Consider the following 25,911-nt stretch of genomic DNA (forward strand, 5'->3'; position numbering starts at 1 on the left):
GTTGCTATCAGATGCAGCCACAGAGCCCGGAAATGAACTTGGTGGGGGGTGGGGGAGGGTGTGTGTAGGAGTATGCAGTGTTTCGGGGGGAGGGCTGTGGGCCTGCCGTCCTGGTCTGAGGTGGGGAGACTGGGAAGCTGTCAAAACTTCAAGCTCAAAACTGGAATTTTCATGTGCTTGACTTTATCCTCATTTCTCCCATTCCACGTGACTTCTCGTGCAGGCACCAACATGTCCTAGAAAAGGATTAACATTTGCCTGCAGGGTCCTGTGGCCTCTGGCGGATCCGCTGCTGTGTGTTAAAAGCAAGACATGGATGGAAAGGCACAGGGAGCCAGAAAAGAGACGTGTTTATTTAACTTATTTATTTTATTTATTTGTGTGTCTTGGGTCCGGGGACCACATCCAATCCTGCTCAGGGTTCCACCTGGCTCGTATGACTCCGGGCAGGCTCAGGGGGCGGGTGGAGCTGGGGATCGAACCCGGGGCTCCCACATGCCTTGTGAGCCCTCTTCCTGATGCATTTTTAGACGAATGTTCTGGAATTCTCTCCACGTGCCTGCTCTGGTGAGCCACAAACACTGCTCTGTGCTTCTGTAGGAAGCTGCTTTACCCAGGAAACGTTAGTCACCGAGCCCCGGTGACCGTCAGGCACTGCTGATCAGGGCACGCCTGCCACGGATCCTGGGCTCTCGGGCACTCCCTGTGCCCAGGGGTAAGGAGCACTTACCCCTGAGGACCCTGAGGAGGGTCCCCGTAGAGAGCTCCAGGCCTCTCGGTGTTAGTAGCTGCGCCCGTGAAACGGCTGTGTCCACACTAGAGGTGTTAGCTGGGCCTTTCTCCAAGCGTGCCGCCCAGCTGCAGATGACACGGCTGGCGTAGCACGAGGGTTCTGGTCTTGGAGCCAAAGCTGCAGTTATTTATACACTGATGTCTAATTACATGTCACTTAAAAAATAATAATAAAAGAACCACGAACTTGAAGAGCCGGGCCAATGGGAGGGAGAGGGGGTAGGGAGGTCACAGGGGCAGCCCCTCACACCGGCTACAGGGTCTGGCCCATGAAGGCAGCTTCCAGGGGCCCTGCGGTCCACCCCCAGCCACGGGAGCTGTTTACTAGGTGAGCTCACGGGAGTTGCCCGGAATAGAAGTCTGAGAAGCACATGAATAACTTTCAAGAAAAGAACTGGTGAAGCCAGACCCCTGAAGCATGTCAAGAGGCCACCGGCAGCGAATCCCATCTCCTTCCCACTGGTGCCTGATTGGGACGATAACGTTTTCAATTCAAGGGGGACTGGATGAGCTATGATCCAATATCACGCACACCCACTTTCTCTGGGGGGATCTCCAAGCAGTGCTCGGGGACCCAAGCCATTCCTGGTGATGCTCAGCCAATAGGATGGACAGTGTAGGGCCCATGGGAGGGAGGTTGGGACCCCGGGACCACCCTCGAAGTGAGGTGCCGGGCTCCCACCTGGGACCCTGCACACACAGTTCTAGGACCCCACGGACCCGAGCTGCTTCCTCCTCGGCTGCTTGGTCCCCCCTCCCCCACCTCTGACCTGGGGCCCAGCAACTCTCTAATACGCTGGCCCAGGGCGGTGCTTTAGCTGCCCCTCCCAAACTCTGCGCCCTGCAGGGAAATGGGGCTTGTCGGGGGGTCTTTTCTGACATGCTCTGCCAACCCCTGCCCCTTCCTTTCAACTTCAGGCACTGGGCAAGTTTTGGAGATCACACGAACCTTTCCGTGGCCCTGTGGCACGTGGACACATGTGGGCTCCAGATGTTTCCCGGCCCCACAGAGCAGTAGCCAGCGTCCAGGGGCTGTGGACGGAGTCAGGCCACAGAGCGCCGTGGCCCAGCCTGCACGAACCTTTCCAGTGGCCGCCCACTTCCCCAGTGGCCAGAGCAGTGACCCCAGGGCCCAGGCGGCACCATGGCCACCCCACACAGATGCAGAGGGATGGGGCGGTGGTGCTCACACTCCTAGCTAGGGTGCTTGTGGGACTGGGGGAGAGGGGTGTCACACAGCCGGCTGCAGTGCCCACCCAGGCTTGCACCCCTTGGGGCAATTATCTCAGACTGGATGAGCCCACACATCCCGGCCATGGTGCTCACACACTGTTCTAGCTGAGGCGCTTGTGGTGGGGGCCCCTTTGGGGTGCTTACGTGCTCCTGGCCCATTCCTGTGCTTCTGTTTGTTTGTTTATTTTTCTTTTTGGGTCACACCTGGCAATGCACAGGGGTCACTCCTAGCTCTGCACTCAGGAATTACTCCTGGCGGTGCTCAGGGGACCATATGGGATGCTGGGAATCGAACCCAGGTCGGCTGCATGCAAGGCAAATGCCCTACCCGCTGTGCTATTGCTCCAGCCCCCGCTCCTGTGCTTCTGTACTCACCTTTTTTGGGTGGGTGTATTGGGGGGGGGCACAGCCCGAGGCGCTCAGGGCTTCCTCCTGGCTCTGTGTTCGCTCCTGGCCGGGCTCAGGGCCCAGCTGCATGCGAGGCAGGCGTCCTGCCTGCTGGACTCCCTCTGCGTGGTGTACTGCCCCAGAGAGCTGGTGGCCTCCCAGGCTGCCGTGGGCCTGCTCGACCGACGCTCACCGTGCCGGCCACATTCCGTGCACGCAGCATCGCGCCTTCCGCCCACGCCAGGCCCCAGGACCCGTGGACTTTGAAGTTGCTCCGTGTCTTTGAGCCGGTGCTTATCAGTATTCCGCTGAGCCCGAGGCTCTGGTTCCTCCTGAGCCCTCCCGGGGGGTCGGCGCCCCAAGAAGCAGGGAACGGGGAGCGTCTCCTTCGTGCAGGCCCGTCCTGTGGCCAGAGAGCCCCGAGGAGCCCCTCCGGCTGCCCCCAAGGGCAGCGCCAGCCACGCTGCTTTAGCCAGCGCCTTCTCGGGAGGGGCGAAGGCTCCGAGAGGGTGGAGATGCGGGTGGTCCTGCGGCTTGGTCCAGGCTGCTCGGCCTCGGAGCCCACCCGCTCGGCCACTGCCCAGGGAGAGGAGCGCGTCAGAGGCGGCCGGTACAGAGCGGGCTGGTGGCGGGCCTGGAGGCCAGGCCGTGGGCGGAAGGAGAAGCCAAGCCAGGGAAAGGGGTTTCAGGGAGAGGGAACTGCGTGAGGGAGAATATCAAGGAGAGAGGACGGCTTTTGCGTGCTGGAGACCTGAGCTCAGTCCCTGGCATCTTGCGGTCCCCTGAGCACCGGCAGGAGTGACCCCCTGAGCACAGTAGCTCCTGAACAGGGAGAACATCACGCTGAGTGAAATGAGTTAGAAGGAGAGGGACAGATATAGAATGACTGCGTTCATTTGTGGGATATGATATATATATATATATATATATATACATATCTATCACTGTCACTGTCATCCCATCGCGCATTGATTTGCTCAAGTGGGCACCAGTAACATCTCCATCGTGAGACTTGTTGTTACTGTTTTTGGCATATCGAATACGCCATGGGTAGCTTGCCAGGCTGTCCCGTACGGGCGGGATACTCTCAGTAGTTTGCTGGGCTCTCCGAGAGGGACAGAGGAATAGAACTCGGGTCAGCCACATGCAAGGCAAACGCCCTACCAGCTGTGCTATCATTCCAGCCAAATATACAGCCAGAAGAAATAGTGGTGTGTGCTTTTTGTTTAACCTGGAGGCTCCCCACTGATGTTCAGGCCTGACTGTGTGTATAGATATATATACACACACATATATATGTATGTATGTATGTATGTATATACATATACATATTAGAAGACTAATTCCCAAGGCCAGGGAAAACGGAGGCCAGGAGGAATAGCCAATGATGGAATCTACCACAAGTGTGTGTGTGTGGGGGGGGTGGAGGTAGGTAAGATGGAGAAGGGACCAATATGACAATAATAGTTGGAAATTATCACTCTGGACAAGAACTGAGTGTTGAAAGTAGGTAAAGGGATATACACAATAATCTTTCAGTATTTATACTGCAAACCACAATGCCCAAAAGAAGAGAGAGAGAGAGAGAGAGAGAGAGAGAGAGAGCATAGAAGCAGGTGGGGGTGGGGTGGGGGGAGGGAACCTGGAGACGCTGGTGCTGGGGAATGTACACTGGTGGAGGGATGGGTGTTGGAACACCGTACGACTAAAACCTAATCATGAACAGCTTTGTAACTGCGTATCCCACTGTGATTCAATTAATAAATACATTTTAAAAAGAAAAGAAAATCAAAGCTGGGTTTAGGCTGAGGTGGGAAGAGAATTGCCAGCTGGTGCCCCTCCCCTCAGCAGAGGCGGTGACGTGCCACCCTCAGCTCGTGCCCAGGGGTCGGAGAGCTCGGGGGATGGAGGGGTCCAGGGGCTGCAGCCCTTCCTGTGGACTGCGCCCCAGTAACAGAGCTGGTGAAGCAGGGATGTGGCTGAGGACTGGGGGCCTCGACTCGGTTCAGATGTTTGGGGGCCCGTCCCCAGGCACCCGACTCCAGGCATGCAGTGAGTCAAGAGGGGGGATGGTGGGGGGTATCGTGAGCGTGAGCTCTGGGCTCTGAGCTTTGCCTTGCCGAGCACCTCCCACCGTCAGGCTCCCCTGAAGCTCAAAGGCCTGGTGAGCAGACCATGGAGTGACGGGTGGGTGACAATCACAACCATTGTGAGTCTTTCTCACCCAGGAAAGGTGGCGGAGAGGATGACCCCCAGATCTCTCTCTCTCTTTCTCTCTCTCTCTGGGCTGCGTCATCTCTCCCTGGGCAGGTGCTGGGAGGAAGTGTGCCCCCCGGAAGCTCAGGGATCCAGAGGGCACCCGGGACGAGCTCCGTCCTCAGCAGTCCGAGCCCTGGGCCCCTTGCCCGGGGCCCCAGGGAAGTACTTTTAGCAGCCGGCACCAAGGAGAATTTAGAGTCCTCTTGTGGTTTATTTGCCTCTGTAATCAGCTGCTGGATTCAGCCTAATGGAATTCTAATGTTTCTAAAAGCCAATTTGGTAATCTTTGTATTTTCAATGGCTTGTGAAAGCCCTATTAGTTATTTATATCAGTGCACGCGTGCCTGCCTGCAAATGGCAGATTGATGCATTTATAGCCCATGAACATCGATGCCGTGTTAACAGCGGCACTTACCAGCTTTCAAAATGTTGGCCTAATCTCCTCCATTCCTGTAGCCTGTCTGTCTGTCTGCCTCTTTCTCTCTCTCTCTCTCCTCTTGCTCTCTCTTACTCTCTCGCTCTCCTCCCTGTTATGTGGTCAGCCGTGGGGTACTGCAACTTATTAGTCATTCCAGTGAATGAATGGTTCCTCAGTAAATCTTATCAAATAAGTAATAACTGTAGTCACCGGGCCGCTTAATTAAAGATAATCCGTCTTTGAAGACTTAGAATACAATTAAGTATACTTAATCCGAAAGCTTGGTTGAACATGATTTCATCTTTCTTGGGTGATTCCAGATCTTACAGACCCCAGGGCTTTCGTTATGAATATAAATGATCCCTCCCCTCCTCTCTCACTTTGCAGAAGTTCCTTTGGAAAGAAATTTCTCGTTGGAAGCCGGCCAGGTGTCTGGGCTTCCCCTGTCAAAGACCCTTTTCTCATACCTGGAGTGGCTGTTAGACATCCCGGGGTGACAAATCTGCGAATATTTGTCCTTGGCATCAAATGCTCCTGACAGCTGGTGCAAAACTCTCTTCATTTTTCACGCTCGCCCTTTGATTTCTCCAGCAGGGAGAAGTTCTCAGTGGGGTGCTGGTGTCTTATTAGCACCTTTCTTTAGAACTCATTTCCCAGCTTGCTCGGCCACCAAGCCTCCTAACAGGCCACCAGGACCCGTTCGTTTGGCAATGCAGCTTGTGTCTGGGAAGTCTCGGGGAGAGACGGGAGGAAGAAAGAGGAGAGAGTCGGCCGAACGCAGAGTGATTGTCAGGCAGTGGAAGGACCCAAAGGTTCTGCCGATGGTTCCATGTCAGGATACACTTGTCCCAGCCCGCTGAGGGCACAGCTCTGTCAGCGAGCCCTAAGGTCCTGAGGACCCTGCGGGACCACAGTGTGTCATTGTAGACTCAACCTCTGTGATGAATGTCCGTCCTGGTGGGCGAGGTGTGCTGTGAGAAAGGGAGGCTGTGCCCGGGTGGCAAAGGGCATAGACAAGGGAGCATAATAGCACAGCGGGTAGGGCATTTGCCTTGCACGCGGCTGACCCGGGTTCGATCCCCGGCATCCCATATGGTCCCCCAAGCACCACCAGGAGTAATTCCTGAGTGCAAAGTCAGGAGTAACCCCTGAGCATCGCTGGGTGTGACCCAAAAAAAGCAAAAAAACAATAATAATAATAACAAAAGGCATAGACAAGATGTCCAAGCCCCGCTCACCCCCCTGAGGACCTTTTCCTGCTCTGGGCCCCCCCCACAAGCCAGGCTCCAATATGTCAGCCTGGCTCAGGTCCTTCAAGAAGTGTCCCTGCCCCCCACAGTTCCTCCTCCCCCACCCAGTGCTCCCCACCCCCTTTCCTGCTCTGTTCCTCCTTGGTACTGACTGCCCACCTGACTCCCTATTCTGACTCTGGACTTGGAGCCCGTATCCAAGATGTTCAGAGTGTGGCTCCTGGGACTGCACTTCCTAGAGCTGCACTGTGGGTGCTCCCGGGACTGAAATCAACAGTGAGGATGAGGAGCCCCTGGGGGGCGATGTCTTCTAAAGTACAAGAGCTCTGTCCGAGCTGGTCAGAGAGTTCGAGGGTTGGGTGTTTGCCTTGCATGTAGCCCACCTGAGTTCAACCCCGGACACCACATACGATCCCCTGAGCACCACCAGGTGTGATCCCTGAGTGCAGAGCCAGGAGTCGGCCCTGAGCAGAAAAGCTGGATGTGGGGCTGGAACGATAGCACAGGGGGTAGGGCATTTGCCTTGCATGCAGCCGACCCGGGTTCAATCCCCGGCATCCCATATGGCCCCGAGCACTGCACGAGGTAATTCCTGAGTGTAGAGCCAGGAGTAACCCCTGAGCATTGCCAGGTGGACCCAAAATGAAAAAAAAACTGGGTATGAGACTCCCTCCACCCACCCCCCAAAAAAACCCAAGAGCACTGTCTCTAGGGTGCATCTGGGGAAGGGGGAGAGAGATCCACCACGGCTGCACTCACTTTTGTGTTCAGAGCCCTTACATGCTCCCCTCGGGTTTCCACCTTCTGCACCTCAGCTCTAACCGTGGCCCCCAGCAGAGCTGGTGCTGCTGCCTCCGGCCTTGCCGCAGACGTTCTGCGAGTCGCAGTGGAAGCAGCACTTCCCGAGCTGTTTCCGCTGTGGTCCCTCCCCCCGGCAATCCCGGTGCTCCCGGGAGGATGGTGCCGCCACCGCCCCCTTCGCGCGTGCAGGGAGGGGCAGGGAGGCCAAGTGACAGGTTCACGGAGACCGGCAGAAGGCACCAGGACCATGACTTGGCCCCATCATCCCACCGCTGCCACCAAAATGCCACCCCTAAAACTGAGCCTAAAAGGGGGCGTTACTGGTTTGAACGCGGGTCGGGACCGTACGCGCTGGCCCAGGCTGGAGAATGAGCCTGGAAGAGGTGACGTGGGGTGGGGGGCTGGTTTGGGCCCCGCTGGACCCTCAGTGACGTCAGAGCTTCCACGTGTCCACGCAGAGTATCCGGAACTCCAGAGTCATCGTCGCCGTCGCTGTCGTCGTGGCAGGGAGGCCAGGAGCACGGGGTGCGCTTTCTGCGCATGTGCAGGGACCAGCGCAGCACCGGGCAGTGATGTAGAGGCGCAGGCTCCGCTGGCCACTACTGGCCAGCCAGGGGGCCGGGGTCCTTATCCCTGATAAGTGTCCTTTATTATTTTGTATATTTTGGTTTGTTTGTTCGGGGGTCACACCCAGCAGTGCTCGGGGATCGATCCTGGAGATGCTCCGAGAACCCTCTGCTGTGCCGGGGGTTTGAACCTGGACGGCAGCACGCACGGCAAGCGCCAGGGTCCTGCACCCGCTCTGCGCAGGGCTTCTGTCCCCGTGTCCCAGCCCACGTACTGGAGAGCTCAGTGAAGGGGGTATCTCCCGAGCTCCAGAGCCCCCAGGTATGTCCACTGTGTATCAGTGGTCAGTGGATGTCTGTCCTCATCACCCCCACCAGAGACTGGCCTGCTGTCATCACCGAGCCCCGCCTCGGTGTCCGAGAACTCAATGGGCCACATGGTTGCGCTGGTGGCATCAGCCTGCTCACCAGCATTCCTGGGCTTCGTGCTTTATTTTATTTCATTCGGTGCTTGTGCCACCCCAGGCAGCGCTTGGGGGCTGCTTCCCAGCGATGCTCAGGGGGACCCTGCGGTGCCAGGACTCGAACCCAGGACTCGCGCATGCAGAGCCTGTGCTCCGGCCCTTTGCGCTCTCTTCCCAGTCCCTGTTTCTGTAACTGGAGGCCCTGTGAGAGAAATTTACGGCTTCTCTGCCTCCTAAGTCATCCTTCAGTGGAGGGTTTGGCTTTGAACTTCCCGTGAATGGAAATCAAGAGCCCTCTCCAGGGCCAGGGGATGGGTTTTCCCTCTCCAGGTCTCGAGATGGAAAGGGGTTTCCTTTGAAAGCTGGCTGTGCAAACATTCCCCCCCCCCCAGAATCTGATGGCTTCCTATCTTATTTCTTAATAAATTTAACGGTAAAAGAAAGCCTTCTGGCACCGGGTTATTGAATTCCTAAATCTTTAGCCTAGAAGAACCTCACTTGGATTATTATCACACATTTATTGATCCCCCACCCCACCCCCTTTTTTTCGTGTCAGATCGTCCATATATATTATCCTATTACGGCCTCCCAGCTGCATTAGGCAGGTGGTGACATCCAACGGCTCGCAGACAAGTCACGGGCGCAGAGGACACAAGCCACGTGGGGTTTGTGCGGCTCCGCGGGAGGGGGCGGTCAGGCGGGAGTGATGGGTCCATCTAGTGCCTAAGCTAGAGCCACCCCGCGCCCCACACTGCCTGTCTCTGGGACTAGTCCTGGCATTTTACATGTTGCTGGAGGGGCCGGGGCGGGGGGGACTTGATTATGGAGGCAGTTCTTGGGGGACCAGGCAGTGCTCGTGCAAAGCATACCTGCTGGCCCTCCGACCACCTCTCTCGCCCAGACCCTCTGCGTTTAAATTCTGGGCAGAACTTAGCTGGAAACAGGGCCTCGTGTAGCAGCCGGGATGAAGGAAACTTCTCTTGTCTCCAGGACCCCAGGCAGGACTTTAGGGTCCATGTTCTCGCCCCTTCTGCCCGCAGAGACAAGACCACCAGCCGCTCCATCTAAGACCCCGCAGCCCTTCCATTCGGGGAAAGGTCAGCACGCCTTCACTATCACTTCCTGAGTCCCAGGAAGTCTGATACCGTCACCCAGGCGCCCTGTTCATGCGCTCTGTCTGTCAAGCACAGATGCGTCCTCTGTGCCTGATGGAGCCAGACCCTGGTCAGTGGTGCTGAGCCAAGTCCATCAGGGCCCCGCCTTGAGAGCGCCCCCTAGTGCCAGAGGTGGGACAGTGTCTGCCAAAAATCAATAGAGGCTCATCAGATCCTGCCTAGGGCTTTGGGGAAAAGGGCTTAGAGCAAGAGGAGGAGAGTAGCCGTAAAGGCTCCAAAGAGCTCGGCTGAGTGCATGCTTTGCATGCGGAAGTCCTGGTTTGTATCCTGGGCACCGCATGGTCCCCTGAGCACCAATGGGAATCACCCCCACCCCTCAGCACAGAGCCGGGAATAGCCTCTGAGCACCAACAGGGATGTCCCCCTGAAATAACACTCTCTGGGGAGCCCTGTTTCTCACCGTGCAGAGACTACGTGAGGGAGGAGGCATTCTGGAATAGGCCCGAGGGAAGGGGCTCCAGAAGAGAGAGTGGCAAGGGCAGAGGCCCCCGTGAGATGTGCCTGGTGGTCCCCACCACCCGCCCATCGTATTCCTGGCCAGGGCAGAGGTGCAGGAGAGACTCAGAATGGATTCTTCCCTCACTCACCCAGACCCAGTGCATACAAATCCCTAGGGGGCCCAGGGTTACTCTGAGGGCCACTAGGCCAACTAGACTGGACAGTTTAGTGGTCAAACCTGACAGTGCTGGGGGCCTCTGGGCCACCCCAGAGTTTCTTGGAGACCTCCAAGGCTATACCGGGAGATGCCAGGCGGGGCCGGGGCTCGGGGGCTGAGTTGTATTGTGCATTGACACCCCCCCCACCCCAGAAGGGACTGTAACGTATAGAAATCCCAGGGACGGGAGGACCAGCACTCAGTGGCTAGCTTGCTGTGCACGCCTGATTTATTTATTTTCAGGAGACTGAGGGCAGGCTCATAAATTCTGTTTCTTACAACAGCATTCTGTTAAGGCGCGGGCTTCAGCCTTTTACACCTGCAGACCAGGCAAAACAGACGAACTATTTCTCAGACTGGGCTGGTGGCTAAGACAGAAACATAAACCAGTGTAGATGGTATTTTGTGTGTGAAATCCAGTGATAAAATCACAAGCTTTAGCTAGTATGACATCTGTGGTTACTTCAAGCCACTATACGAGTGGGGGTGGGGGGGTGGGGGAAGGGGAGTGTTGGAAGGACACTGGGCAATTTCCACAGCTTCTGAACCCACCAACACACCACAGGTTGAAGCCCGGGATTGGGGGTTGAAGATGGTGAACATGAGGTCCTCCCCACCCCCACCCCACTCCTTTGTAGACACACTTCAGATCTGGCTCCGAGCTTCCTAGTAGCAAATGCAGAGTGAAAAAACACAGCCAGGCTGTGTGGGTCCATGGCAGCTGTGATTTCCTTGGAGACGGAAAGGTTGGCTGCTCCTTTGGCATTCAGCAAGGCCTGCACCCCGTCAGCCCCTGGCTCTTCATGCCAGGGCAGAGCCCCTACCTGGGACAAGAAGGTGCCTCCTCATCTATACCCAGTGGGATCCTGCTGGACAGTGCCACGGAGGGGGAAGGATGGGGCACTGGAAGCGTCTCCAAGACAGCAGCGAGTGGACTCAGCACCCCTGGATGTTCAACATCCGGCTCCGTCTCTTAGGTTCTTTGTGGTGTCAGTGAGGTGCGGAGGCATTCTGGGGGCGGTGCCTAGAAAATGGAGTTGAAAAGAGTCAATACTTTATAGCACTTGGTCTCTACTGGGAGCTCCCCCCACCCCACCCGGCTGCCGTGTTACATTAACCCTGTTCATTCTTTCACCCGCTGAGTGTTTACTCACCGGAAGCTGTACAGAGAGTCAGATCACTAGGACTTACAGCGCCAAACTTGAACCTGGAGCCTTTGGACATTTCTTTCTACACATCCCAGTTCCTGTGGGATCCCTGAATCCCAGAGTAGCTGTGAGGATCCCAGTCAGTGTTTGTGTAAGAGGGACCAACACCCAGCATGGCTGGGTCGGGGGGAGCCAGGACCACTCCTGGGGGTGCTCTCTGTCCTTCTGATGCCTGGGTACCGGGAGGGGGGCACCTTCCCTGCTATCTCCGGCACCCCAGAGGGAGGCATTCTAACTAATCTATCCCCTCTTAGCAGTTTCAGAAGCTGGCTGGGGACCTGGGAGGGTAAGGTCATCACAGAGCCTGGCTCACAGTAGCTGGCTCCCCAGGGGACGGTTTCTGTTAAGTCCGTCAAAGTCCAATCCGAAATCTGTTTACCCCATTATTACCTTTTTATATGTTTGAAACTTTACTTAAGCACTTTAAATAAGTGTTTAAATTTCAACTTTAAACACTTTAAACTTTAAACACTTTAAAAAGCTTAAACTTTAGGGGCTGGGGCAATAGCACAGCGGGGAGGGCATTAGCCTTGCACGCGGCCAACCCAGGTTCAAATCCCAGCATCCCATTTGGTCCCCCGAGCACCACCAGGAGTAATTCCTGAGTGCACGAGCCAGGAGTAACCCCTGTGCATCACCCGGTGTGACCCAAAAAAGAAAAAAAAAAAAACAAAAAAAAGCTTAAACTTTAAACAAGGTTGTTCATGGTACAGTTTTTTCAAGTATCCTATATTCCAACACCAATCCCACCACGAGTGTGACCTTCCCTCCACCAATATCCTCTGTTTCTTACCCACCCCCCAAGCCTGTCCCCTTAGCAGGCACAAAATAATTTACTTTATACTGCTTGTTACAACACATATCTCAAGAGAAGCATTACTAAAGTCATTGTCTGAGGATTTTGTGGGCTACAGGTGCTAGTTGAGGCTTCTGTGTTATTGTTTTTGCTCATTGTACTTAGGGGGCGTCTACATAACTTCCCCGTCTGATTTGCTGTGCATCTACTGGGCTGTCAGTCCTGAGAGATTTGGAGGTGTCATGTGGCCACATGTGCAGATACTGGTGGAACTGGGATGGTTCGGCAGTTTGGCACCTTTCTGAGATTTGTTGTGGAGCTGGGTCATTTAGATGCCAGAGGAGGTGCAGGTGGGTGGGGTGCTGGGCCTTCCAGTAGGGCAGGGTCTCCACCCACCCCCCATCTGAGAAGGCTCTGGAGATCTCAGCCAGAGACCAGGCCTGCCTGGGATGACTCAGCCGCAGCATCTCTCTGAGGTGAGGCATGGAGCTGGGCCATTGGCATGCGGAGCAGGTAGTGTCTATCCCATCTTTATCCCATCTTTAAACTCTGCCCTAATCACAGGCCCTGGCCCTGCTTGGCTCAGGTGATGAAAATTGATGAGTGATCCATAACTCTTAACTGTATCAATGCCGTAACATGAAACTAGGCTTCCTTTAGTGATCAAGTTTACTTCCATACCAGAAAATAATAATTCCAGTTCATGTATATACCAGGGAGAGACTATTTAAAGAGAAAAAGGAAAAAAACTGATCATTTTTGCATAATAGATCATTTAAAGATTCCCTAAACCTCTGTTGGCCCGGCTTTCAAAGCTTCTGTGAATAATTATATTTTTCACATTTAAATTTTATGACCATCTCAAAGAAAGAGGAATCATTCCTAGGGAGATTGGTAAGCCTCATGATAAAGCGTGAAGTAGACCAAAGTGGGGTTTTAGCCATATTAACTGACTTTTCTCCGAGTTTAAACAGAGGTACCTGCCATTGGCCAGTGCCCACGCGTTGATCCATGGCATCTCATTGCACCCCTGACACTCAGAACTGTAGGGAGAAACCAGCCATTTCACAGAAGTGGAAACTTGAGTCCTCTGTGACCTGCCCAGGGTAAAACCCCGACGGGCAAGCTGCAGGGTCAGGACAGCAACTCTGAGTTCCAAACTCCAGGTCTCATGGGAAGGGCGGAGAAGTCTGGGGTAAAAACTCGCCACAGCTGTTTAGTGCAATCGCCATGGGTGTGGAAACAACCTGAATGTCCAGCAGCAGGTCGAGGGATAAAGACACAGTGGCAGGTGGCCACAAGGGAATAGTACGCTGCTGTAAGCAAAGATGAAATCTCAGAGTTGGAAACTTGGATGGAACTGGAGGACATCTTGTTAAGTGAAGTAGTTAGAGGGACAAGCTCACCTGTTAGTGGTCTCACTCATGTGTGGAACACAGAGGAACAAAAGAAGGAACTCAGCAGTGTCAAATGGTAAGAAATCCCTGATCCAGGATTACAGAACTGAGAATAGCAGGAAAGGGAGGAATGACGGGATAGCTAGAAATGAACTTGCCAGGGTGCATTGGTGGGGGGTCTGTGGCACTTTGGTGGGGGTGAGCTGTGATAACTACATTAAAACCATAAACATTAATGCTACTGTAAACATGTTAGCTGAACTGCAATAATCAAGTAGGTTTGTTTTGCTTTGGGGGCATGCCCAGCGATGCTTGGGGGTTATTCCTGGCCCTGCACTGAGGAATTACTCCTGGCGGTGCTCAGGGCACTATGTGGGGTGCTGAAGATTGAACCCGGGGCAGCTACATGCGAGGCAAATGCCTGCCCTACTGCACTATTGCTTTGGCCCAATAATCAACTGTTTGATAACAGGGGGACTAGAACAGTAATACAGGCAGTATGGCGCTAGCCTTGCACATGGCCAACCCCTGTTCAACGGCACCCCAGGTGGTCCCTTACGCACTGCCAGGAGTAGTTCCTGAGTGCAGCATCAGGAGTAACCCCTGAGTCACCAGATGTGGCCCATGAACAAACAAAACACCTTGATAATAGGGGCTGGAGAGAAAGTACAGCAGACAGGGCACTTGCTTTGCACATGGCTGACTCATGTTGATCCCCGGTACCCCATATGGTTCCCCAAACCCTCCCAGGTATGATCCCTGAGCAGAGAGCCAGAAGTAAATCCTGAGCTCTGCACGGTATGGCCCGCCCAAAAAAAGAAATCAAACAAAAAACTTGTTGATAATTCAAATACTTGCAATGGGATATTGAATCAACAGGCAAAATAACATTCTATTTATTGAAGTAAAAAAAATGGCCAGGCCAGAGAGATAGCATAGCAGATAGGGGTCTTGCCTTGCATGCGCCTGACCTAGGTTTGATCCCAGGCACCACGTACCATATACCTCAAACCCCATCAGGAGTGATCTCCTGAGCACATAGCCAGGAGTGAGCCTTTAGCTCTGCCGGGTGTGGGCAAAAAAAAAAGAAAGAAAAAAAGAAAAGATCTCACAACACCTAATGCAAGCACAAGCTGCATTCCCCGGGTCCTCCTGAGGGCCAGGGCCCTCTATGCAGGAAATCCAGCACTTCCTCCAGAGATAAGGGTCTCTGCTTATCTCTGGCTCCCCCATCACCGACCCCCACCCCCTTGGAGGCAGGGCCTTGCCTCCCAGAGCGTGGCTCTGTGGCTTTGTCTCTGAAGGAGCTGGGGCAGAGAGGGATGCTCGGCCCCCCATTGGTCTCCATGGCAACGGCTTCTGGACTTGGCCCCTGCCAGCCTCGGAGGTAAAGTAGCGGGAGGAAGCCAGCATGACTCAAGGGGTCCTGGCTGGGGCAAACAGAGTGATGACTCACCGGATGTGAGGGACAGGTGTGGGGCTGGCCGTGCGTGGTGGCCTTTCAGTCTCGGCCTTACGTTCCCTGCGTGTCTGAGGGCCTGAAATGCAGGGATCTGCTTAACGGACACTAGTGAGTGAGGCCCTGGGGGCCTCACTCTGGGCTCACAGATGGGGCTCCAGGCAGTGGGGGTGCTTGTCCAGGGAATGCCACAGAGTGGCCTGGCAGGGTCCTTGGTGACTTTCAGACTGCCCGTTGTGGCCCTTGAAGGCTCGGGAAGTCACGTTTGATGCCACAGACAGCATTTATTTATATTGGAAAGATGGAAGAAAAGTCAAAAGATATTTTTTAATGTTTGGGGGGAGTGCGCTTTACCGTGTCAGGATACCAGCATCACATGTTAATGAAATGCTTTATTCAGTTCTCATATACACGAGGACATGAGAAATGTGTGGGGTCCTGGCGGTGGCAGATGTACCAGGCTGATAGGAAACAATCTTACTGCAAGTCAGAGCCAGACTGCTGGGAAACCCTGGCAGACGGTCAGCTCAGCAGCATGCAGTTCCGTTGTCTGATAATAGGAACATCGGGAGTGAAGGGTCAGCCGTTCTGTGCATCCACTCCCGTGCTCTTCATTCGGAAACATCATGCTTTGCTCTGGTGGGGAGGGGGAGAGTCACACTCACTGATTCTCCTGGTGAACCACTCCTGGTTCTGTGCTCAGGAGTCACTCCCAGCTGAGCTTGCGGGACCCTAGAATAGCTGCCTCTCTTTCCTTCATCAATGAGGTGACGGTTTATAATAAGACCCTCCTACTGCTCTGCTTCAAAGGGTTTGCTGAACTTTACTGGTATAATGTCCCTGTGAATGTGTGTGAGAGAAAACCTCAGGAAATGTGTGTGTCCCCATGAATATGTGTGTGTGATGGAGAAAGAAAGAACCCAGGGTGACCACCACGTAAAGAGTGCTAGGGAGGGCCCACTCGGATGGGAGATGCGGGCTGAACATAGACTATAGACTAAACATGATGGCCACTCAATACCTCTATTGCAAACCACAACACCCGAAAGGAGAGAGGCAACAAAAGGGAATGCCCTGCCAGAGGCGGGGTGGGGTGGAGGGGATGGGGTGGGGGTGGTGGGAGGGATGCTGGGACCATTGGTGGTGGAAAATGGGCACTGGTGGAGGAATGGGTACTTGACCATTGTATGACTGAAATGCAAGCATGAAAGTTTGTAAGTCAGTAACTGTACCTCACCGTGATTCACTAATAAAAAAGTTTAAAAAAGAAAAGAAAGAACCCAGGGTGTGTGTGTGTATGTCCGTGCAAATAAGTGTGTGTAAGAGAGAGAGAGAGACATGGAGAGAGAGATGGAGAGAGATGGAGACACAGATGGAGAGAGAGATGGAGAGAGATGTGAAGAGAGAAAAGATGGAGAGAGATGGAGAGAGAAGAGAAAGAGATGGAGAGAGAGATGGGGAGAGAGAGATGGAGGGAGAGACAGAGATGGAGGGAGATGGGGAGATAAAGATGGAGATAGATGGGAAGGAGAAAAGATGGAAAGAAAGATGAAGAGCAAGAATGGAGGGAGATGGGAAGAGAAAGGCGGAGAGAAAGATGGAGAGAAAGATGGAGAGAGAGATGGAGAGAGAGATGGAGAGAGATGGAGAGAGAGATGGAGAGAATGATGAAGAGAGATGGAGAGAGAGATGGGGGAGAGAGAAAAGATGGAGAGATATGAAGAGAAAGAGATGGAGATAGAGAGACGGGAGAGAGATGGAGAGACGGAGAGGGAGAGACGGAGAGAGAGGCCCTGAAGGAAACCTATCCACGAGTCGTCACTTCTGGAGTTGCTGGGCGGGGTCTCCGTGTCCCCGGGTCTCAGTTGGGGGGTGGGCTGTTGGGGGTCCCCCTGGGTGACCCTAGAATTCACGGCGCTCTCCTTTCCTCCTCTGTCCCCTGCAGGGGTGCTGTGCCTGCCAGACAGCCTGAACCTGCACCGGGACCCGCAGCGGGCGGGCAAGCCGGGGGAGCTGCCCCTGTTCAGCCAGTCGGAGCTGAGGACTGTGGAGCAGTCGCTGCTGGCCACCCGCGTGGGCAGCATCGCCGAGCTGAGTGAGTGCGGGCGTCCACAGCCAGCTGGCCCCTTCCCTGAGCAACAGCAGTGGGGCCCGGCCGGAGCTCCTGGGGTGACTCAGCGGGGGTCGCCCCCTAAAGGGCCTGGCTCACGGGACAGGACTTTCAAGGGGGGCTGGCCTCTGTTGATTCCCACCATGATGAAGGACCAGAGTGTCTCTACTCTGCTCAGAACCCTCCCTACCACCTCTGTGACCCCACACCCTCCCCTGGGCTTCCATCCCTTGTCCCCATGTCACTACCACTGCTTCGCCCAAGCCCTCTGAGCTGCTACACTGCTGTCATCTCCACCAGAGCAGACGTACCACAGGGCCTTTGCACTTCCTGTTTCCTCATCCTGGGCTTCTTCCTCCAGACATCCACAGGGCTTGCTCCCACAGGCCTCAGCCAGCTCCCACCAGCCTCACATAAATTTTACCTTCTCCAGGAAGCTTGCCCTGACCCCTGGGGACCAGATGCCCTCACTATTGTCCTTTCTCCTCAGAAGTTATCTCATGACATAGATAAATATTTGAGGTCCTCCCAAGCACTGCATTGGGGGCCCAGGGGCCACTCCTGGTGGTACTTGGCTAACCAGGCCGTATGGTTCAATGGTTAGGCCCAGCGGTGCTGGGGGTCACAGGGAGGTACTGGGGGCTGGGACATAGACAGTTCAAAGGGCCTCACATCTGCCAGGCGTGCTCTCCAGCCCTTAAAACATTACTCAGACCCTGTGCACCTTTTAAATAATTCATACAAGTTCCTTATGGAAAGTGTGCAGATCAGTGGCTTTCAGTATATTTTCCAAGGAGTACCGCCACAATCAATTTTAAAATGCTTTTATCACCCCGAGAAACCTAACAGCCATTAACTACTGCCCCGCCCCCACCCCTGCTCCCTAGTTATGTGCTAATATTCTCTCTTACATATTTGTTAAAAACTTGTCTCTCTCTCTGGGCCAGAGAGCTAGCACAGGGCATGCAACTGGCTGCAGTTTGATTCCCAGAACCATATGGTGCCCCAGGCATCGCTGAATGCAGCCATGGGGCACTTCAGGCCCGACAGTGTAGGACTTGGGCAACTCTGCATCCTTGGGAAACTGCATCCTTGGGCAACTCTGCATCCTTGGGAAACTGCATCCTTGGACAACTCTGCATTCTTGGGAAACTGCATCCTTGGACAACTCTGCATCCTTGGGAAACTGCATCCTTAGACAACTGCATCCTTAAGAAACTGCATCCTTGGACAACTCTGCATTCTTGGGAAACTGCATCCTTGGGCAACTCTGCATCCTTAGGAAACTGCATCCTTGGACAACTCTGCATCCTTGGGAAACTGCATCCTTGGGCAACTCTGCATTCTTGGGAAACTGCATCCTTGGACAACTCTGCATTCTTGGGAAACTGCATCCTTGGAAAACTGCATCCTTGGACAACTCTGCATCCTTGGGAAACTGCATCTTTGGACAACTCTGCATCCTTAGGAAACTGCATCCTTGGACAATTCTACGTCCTTAGGAAACTGCATCCTTAGACAACTCCGCATCCTTGGAAAACTCTGCATTCTTGGACAACTCTGCATTCTTAGGAAACTGCATCCTTGGACAACTGCATCCTTGGGAAACTTCATCCTTGGGCAATTCTGCATCCTTGGGCAACTGCATCCTTGGCAACCCTGCATCCTTGGACAACTCTGCATCTTTGAGGCCAATAATTGCCAGGAGGGGCACTGGGTCTCCTGAGCATCACTTGGAGACCCACAGAAAAACAATCTCTCCGCCAACAATAACAGGTTCTCCCAGAGAGTAGAGATACTTGTTTTGTTCCTTGATGTGAACAAAACTTGCTCCTGCCTGGTGCCTAGTACATCTCCCAGAAATATGAAGAGAGAGAGAGAGAGAGAGAGAGAGAGAGAGAGAGAGAGAAGAAGAAGAAGAAGGGTGGGAGAGTAGGAGACAGGGAGACAGGCAGCTGGAGAAAGGTATTTGCAAGAAAGTTGGGCCATCCTACGCTTGAGCAGCAATTCTCCATAACCATTTGTCCCTAACTTTCGGGCTCAGAGTTTGACCAACCAGAAGAAAATCCACCGATACTGACTTCTGATACAAATGATCATCAAATTATTTAACTGTGTGTTAATTCCTATGGGACTGGAGCATTTATCACAGAAATGCAAAATCCTGGCAAAGGATGAGCTGGTATAAAACTGTAGAAAAATCTCAAACTTGGGGCCGAGCAGGTAGGGGACAGCAAGTAGGATGTTTGCCTTTCATGTGGCCCGTTTCCATTCCCAGCACCTGTATGGTCCCCTGAACGCCACCAGAAGTGATCCCTGAGCTCAGAGCGGAGAGTAAGCCCTGAGCACCATTGGGTGTGGCCCAAAAACAGAAGAAAAGAAGATCCTGCATCATAACAGGATTCAGGATCCAGAAAGACAGTTTTTGTCTCTCTTTCAGGGGAATTTATTGGTCCCCGTTCTGCCCAGGACAGATAAACAGACAGATAGACAAGCAGACAAACACACACACACACACACACACACACACACACACACACACAAACACCTGCCCGTCACATGGCAGACACCTGTCAAGGGGGGTGGGGGATGGGGGTTGTTTGGAGTCAATGCTGGTCCTGCCACAGGACACCTGCATTTGTAGATGCCAGTTCGTTCTCATCAAACTTGGCAGCCAGGGGCTGACTCCCCTTACTCATCCCCCCAGTGACTGCTCAGTCATGGTCACTAGTGCTGTTGCTAATGAACTTTGGGGTACCTTGGACCACTGACACTCAGGCTCCTGCCACAGAATATTGGGGATACCTCCCAAACAGTGTTTAGGGGACCCAGAGACACGCCCGACCAACTGGTCCAACAGGTTGGTGCCAGGGCCAGAGGATGCTGCTTGGGCCCAGGGACCTCCTGACCTGGTGATGCTGGGGAGGTCACACGGTGCTGCGATCACATCCGGGTCACCCCTCAACTATCTTCTGCCCTCCCTGCCCAGAAGTACTATTTTAAATACCTAAAAGAAGGAAACACGGGCTTACAAAGGAAACCTCTGCGATGAAATTTCAGTTCCAGTTGAGGATTATAAGGTGCCTGCCTGGCGTGTACGAAGTCTCGGGGTCCGTCTCCGAGAAGGAGTCACAAATCCCGACGAGGAAACACTTTTCATCCAAATTGAGGGATAATCATTCCGGGCACATTAGGTGGAAACAAGCTCTCACGGGCGGCGCTGGCGACCCCATTATCCGGTGGTAGCCGTGTGTGTGTGAGCAGTATTTGAAGTGAGCTTCAGCGCTTGGAAAGGGGATGCACGTCCGCAGCCCGGTGGCTCCCCGGGGACTGGGGAGGCCTCCTCCGTCTCAGACAGACAAAACGCTGCCAGTCTCCAGACCTTCCCACACCGCTGGCAAGAGTTCGGCTGGCTCGGGTCTGCGTGGGCAGAGGCAGGAAGAGCCCTCCCACCCGCCCCTCCTGCTGGGGTCCGCTTTGTCCTGGGATCTTAAGGTCCACTGGGCCTTCAGCACCGGCAGGGTACCCGCTTCATTCTGCCACTCTCCGAGGGACGCTTGTGCCCAACACCGCTGCCCGGCGCCTGCTCACTGCCCCCTCCCAGATCACGGGCAGAGTCCGCCGTGTTCAAGGACGGGCTGGTTCTGTGAATTCCGTGGGGGCGCTCTGGGCTGGAAAATGTTGACGGTGCCTAGAAGCGGGGAGTACACGCATGGGCGCACAGACGGTGTCCAAGGTCATGAAACCGGTGTGCGGGGAAGCACTCTGATAAGCCGGGTTAGGTGAGGCTGCAGGTAATGAAAGGCCTTCTTTTCGGAGCTGTAATTGAGACAGGCTTGAATCAGCCCAGCCTGGCGCTCTCTGGACTCAGAGACCTCCTCTTCATATTCAAACGGGCTCTGCCGCTGTGGCTTCTAGAACCTCCTGCCTTTCCAGCAAAGGGGAGACGGCACATTGGCCCCTGCTGTCCCTGAGAGTCTTCAGTCAGGGCTGTGGCCATTGAAGATGGAGCCCTGGCCGGGACCCTTTTAATAGCTGGTGAGAGCCGTAGCAGCGACTGGTGCTGACTGAGCAGGGAACCAGGAGAGATCTACGGGCCTGATTTCCAAGGTCACGTGGGCATGGGACTGGAAGCCCCAAGAGGTCCACTTGTCCAGCATGAGCCATGCCTGTGCATGTTACTCGGTCAGGAAAGTCAGCATTGATTCCCCGATATGGGCACAGAGTAGCTGCAAAACTATACGGGTTTCCATTTGGACCAGGGAGAAAGGAGTGTCTTTGTCCTAATATTGGAAGCTGGGGTCCTCTGAGAGAGAGGAGGGCACTTCAGGTGACAAGGAAGGGACAACGTCATTCAGCACTGCTCTGAGTCAGGCTGATCTCAAGATCACACACACCTGTTTTCAGATAACCCTTGACCTGCATGGTACCCACCCTCAGAATGACGTTCTTCCAGAACCTAAAACGGGGCACGTTGATTACCTCTCGGGGCAAGGGCAAAAGGGCGGAGAACCAAACACAAGCTTCTCCCTGGCCTCTGGGCGTCCAAGTCATCTGCAGTCCTGCACCCTGGGCACAGACTCCGGAAGCTCACTGGCTTCATGAACCTCCGTGTCCCAGAGGTACACTGATGGCAAAATAAGTGCCACCTGGGGCGTCCTAAGAAAAGCCATCTGACCTTCCTGTGGCTTTGAGACCACTTCCGTGTCCCTCACCAAGCACCAGGATGGGGACCCCCTCCTGCAGACTGGGGCTTCGCTCCCCACCACTGGCTGTATCCTCCCGACATCACAGTACAGTTCAGGACTGGGGCCCAGGAGACTGTACAGGGTTGGGGTCTTGCTTTGGACATACCCAATCCCAGTTCAATCCCTGGCACCGAGTGGCCCTTTGAACATCACTGGGTGTAGCCAGGGAAGCCTCCAAGCCACAGGGTGGCCCTGGAGGTCCCCGGCACCCCTGGCCTGAACCACACAACATCCTAAGACCCTTACCTCCACCGAACTGCCCACTTGATCAAGAATCACAGGGAGCGGGGGCTGAAACGATAGCACAGTGGGTAGGGCGTTTGCCTTGCACGCGGCCGACCCAGGTTCGATTCCCAGCATCCCATATGGTCCCCTGAGCACCGCCAGGAGTAATTCCTGAGTGCATTAGCCAGGAGTAACCCCTGTGCATCTCGGGGTGTGACCCAAAAAGCAAAAAAAAAATAAAAAGAATCACAGGGAGTGACTGCAGAGCTCTCTGGCTGCTACTGAGGAGACTTCCCTGGATCCATTGGAATTTTCTTGTTTTGAGATTTTTTTTTTATGGGCACCATCAAAAAAAGATCCACGAAAAGAGGCTCATTCCCCAGCCTGAGCAGGGATGAAGGTGAGAGAAAGTCAACACCATCGAAATGAGGTTATTTATTTTTTTTGTTTGATAACACCAGGGAGCAAGCTTGTCCAGACTTAAGGAGCTATAGCAAAGCTCGAAGCAGAGCTGTCCACAGTCCTGCAGGCACAGAAATCCTGGGTCAACATTTTGGGTTTTTATTACCCCTGTTACTTACTCAGCACATAATGACATTTAAAAAAAATTTTTTTAATAACATAATCCTGATCGCACCGTGCAATTTTGAATTTTTTCCTACTTACCAATTTCAACAGAGGATGTTTGCCTCCCCCTAAAATTGCAGCTCTGTGTAAACATTCTTAACGATTGCATGAGTTTATTATTTTATCCCACAGAGGTAGCAGAGCTTACTGAACTGTGTACACTTATTTTTAAGCATTTGTTGCTTTGTCAGATTCTGGATGCCGCGCCTAAGATTTGGGTGCAAAGCCTTGTTCAGTCAGTCTGTGCTGCATTTGGGAATCTGACATTGGGAAGGATTCCCAGAAATAGAATTACCGAATCCGGGGGAAGGTGCGTGCATTAGGACACACCGTGCCAGATTGCTTCCAGGATGAACTCGGCTGCACGAGGAACCAGCCAGGCAGCTGGGCGCATCTCTGAGAAGACTCAGCTCAGGACTGCAGAGCACAAACGTCCGCCAGACAGGCCCAGTTCGGGCTCTGGGCTCTCCCTCTCACTGGCCTTCTGGCCTCGAGTGTCATTTTCTTGGACAAGCAGGGTTTCACCCCCTCGGCATTATTGCCTTGCGGGTAGGGGAGGCAATACGTTCTTTGTTCTGGGGATTGCTCTGTGCCTCTCTAGGCTGTTTGGCAGCACCTGCCTGAACCCCCAAATTCCAGTAGCAGCCCCGTGGACAGTGAAGCAGGTCTGCACACATTCCCCCGTGGCCCCTGGCAGGCAGAACCTCCCTGGCTGGGAATGTCCGCTGTAAAATTAAAATTACATGGGGGCCCACGGGGGCCAAGAGGGATAGTACGTCGGGTCGGGCGCTTGCCTTGCACCCGGCTGACCCGGATTCAATCCTCAGCATCCCATATAGTCCCTCGAGCCTGTCAAGAATTATCCCTGAGAACAGAGCCCTGAACACCTCTGGGTGTTGCTAAGGAAGTTAGCATGGGGGCACATCAGCCCCCAGGCACCGGGCGAGGAGCAGAGGCTGAGGCGCCAGGGTTCTGTGCCCGAGTTCCGGAATGAGGGCTGTTGGCGCCGTCCGGAATGGTGGTGAATGGTGACAGACCCTCTGCTGCCCTGTGTGCCACCGCCGGGCCCCACACTCAGCTCCAGGACAGTCGGATGCTCCAGCTGAGGGTCCAGGCGCATCCGGACCCGCTGCTCTGAGGGGCCCCAGGGCTGGAAGTGGGAGAGGTCGGGTGCGGGGGCATCATGGAGAAGCAGAATTGCTTCTCCCCCCTTGCCCTGCCGCCTCTCCCCCCCACAGGCTGTTGGCCACAGCTCAGGAAGCCCTGCCAGCCGCAGCTCCCAGGGGTGCAAACTCTCTGAGGATGTGGGAGCACATTTTGGGGAGTCCCCAAGGCAGCTTCCTGGGGAGCAGGGCCACCCAGCTCCCTGCCCAGCTCTGGCTCCTGAGAACTTGTATGATACTTCTGGCCGTACCTGGGGCCAGGCCACCTCCAGGGTCCTCAGATCCAGGGCAAGTCTGCAGAAGCCCCCGTCCCTCCGCCCCATCACCCCCACCCAGGTCCCCACTGTGCCCACCCAAGAACGCAGCTACACAGTGGAAGGGAGCTGCAGTGTCCTGCACAAGTGGAGTCTGCAGGCCGCAGGCCAGCTGGCTGGGGCTCGCGCCCACCCGTGCAGACAGAGGGGACATGGCTGCAGAGTATGTGCCCTCAGACCCTGGGGCGGCAGGTGGGACCCCCACACTTCCCCTCCAGGGCTACATATTTTATTCGTCCTTCCCCTGCCTCAGTTTCCTCATCTGTGAAGTGGGTCTGTAGACTGGAACTGCCCCCACTGGCCTGGGTGTTGCTCATGGGAATGCGAGAGGTTAACCAGGTCCAAACCTTCACCTGCACCAGGAAGTGCCGTGGCCACCTTTTGAGTCCCCCCACCCCGACCCCACCTGGTCAGGGAGAAGCTGGCTCAGCTCTGCCAGGTGGGAGGCATGGCCTGAGCCCAGGCTCCTGTGACACTAGAGCCCCAGACCCACCCCCCTTTCCCATCACCCATCACCGGTCCTGCCAGTCCAGCCTCAACACCTTCCCAGAATCCCCCACCTGCTGCCTCCCCGACCCCAGCCCCCATCCAGAACCCCCGCCCGGCAAGTCGCTGCTTCAGTTCCTGGGCCGGTGTTGGACCGAGCCCCTGGCCACCGGAACCCTCCTGGTCCGAAGCAGGAACCGTCACGATCTGCCAGTGGTGGACGGGGAGCACTTTCCACCGTGCGGGGGCGGGTTGTGAGTGGGCGGGCGCTATGAATAACGGTGGTCCTGGAGCGGTGCTTTCATCCGTGTGTTTACCCTTCACCGCGATTCACAGTAGCACTAAGACAGTGTTCCGGGCAGGCGGCTGCAGAGGGTCAGCATCCTTCCAGCACGGCCTCGAGGACCCTCCCCTCCTCCTCCCCCAACCCCACTTAGTGGACTGGGTTCTATAGGCCGACAGCGCCTGTCACCACGGGCCATTGTTGATGCCCTTAATGAGGTTTCTTTACCCACTCAGGATCCATCCTTCTCCCTTTGACTCATTCCGCTCAGCATGATTCCCCCCTCCCCTCCCCTGCCCTCCCCCTACCCCCCAGCCCCAGCCAACTCACGGTGAGCTGCAGGATGTCATTTTTCCTCGGTGGCGCCGAGTAGTATTCCATTATGTTGGAGTGATTCTTTTCAGTTCTATTTTTAATTCTCCTTATTTAAGGAGAAAGATTCCATTTAACATACAGAGTCCCCAATACCTCTCAAACACTGTCATTTTCTAACAAAAGAATGCGGGACCAGAATTCAGATGTAAATTAGTTTCTCTGCTTTGTTTTTATTGCATTAACTTTTGCAGTGACCTTCTCTGAATGTCCAGTGAGACCAGTTTTCACATTGGGTAGCAAGATAACATTTCCCTTTTATATCTGTGTGTTTTAAAAACAAAATAAGTCTCATAAAAATGATGTGGGGGGGGGAGGAAATGATGTAGGGGTAAAAAATGATGCAGGGAGGGAGGATTGGAGAGATATGATGGGTGCAGCAGGTTGGGTTGCCTTGCTTGCAGCTGTCCTGGGTTCAATCCCCAGCACATACGGTCCCCTGAGTCCCGCCAAGGAGTGATCGCTGAGTGCAGAGCCAAGAGTAACCCCTGTGTATCTCCAGGTATGACCCAAAAGGCAAAAAAGAAAAGGAAGGAAGGAAGGAAGGAAGGAAGGAAGGAAGGAAGGAAGGAAGGAAGGAAGGAAGGAAGGAAGGAAGGAAGGAAGGAAGGAAAGTGATGCAGGGAGAGCCAGAGAGAGTTCAAAGGATGACCCAGATTCAATTCTTGGTCCCGCAGAGCCCGTCACCCCCCAGCCCTGCAGGGCAGCACCTCAGACCTGGGG

General features: G+C 54.5%; 1 protein-coding gene across 4 annotated transcripts in view; it reads left to right on the forward strand.

The window, feature by feature from the left end:
• Positions 1-25,911, forward strand: part of ABTB3 (ankyrin repeat and BTB domain containing 3) — a 246,842-nt gene that overhangs the window by 121,813 nt on the left and 99,118 nt on the right. For all 4 annotated transcript variants that reach the window (XM_055118420.1, XM_055118419.1, XM_055118418.1 and 1 more), the window contains exon 2: positions 16,806-16,955. In XM_055118420.1, coding sequence (XP_054974395.1) covers positions 16,806-16,955 — 150 coding nt within the window. The remainder of the gene's footprint in view (positions 1-16,805; positions 16,956-25,911) is intronic.

Source organism: Sorex araneus, chromosome 10, assembly GCF_027595985.1.
Source record: "Sorex araneus isolate mSorAra2 chromosome 10, mSorAra2.pri, whole genome shotgun sequence".
In the NCBI taxonomy this organism is placed as follows: domain Eukaryota; kingdom Metazoa; phylum Chordata; class Mammalia; order Eulipotyphla; family Soricidae; genus Sorex; species Sorex araneus.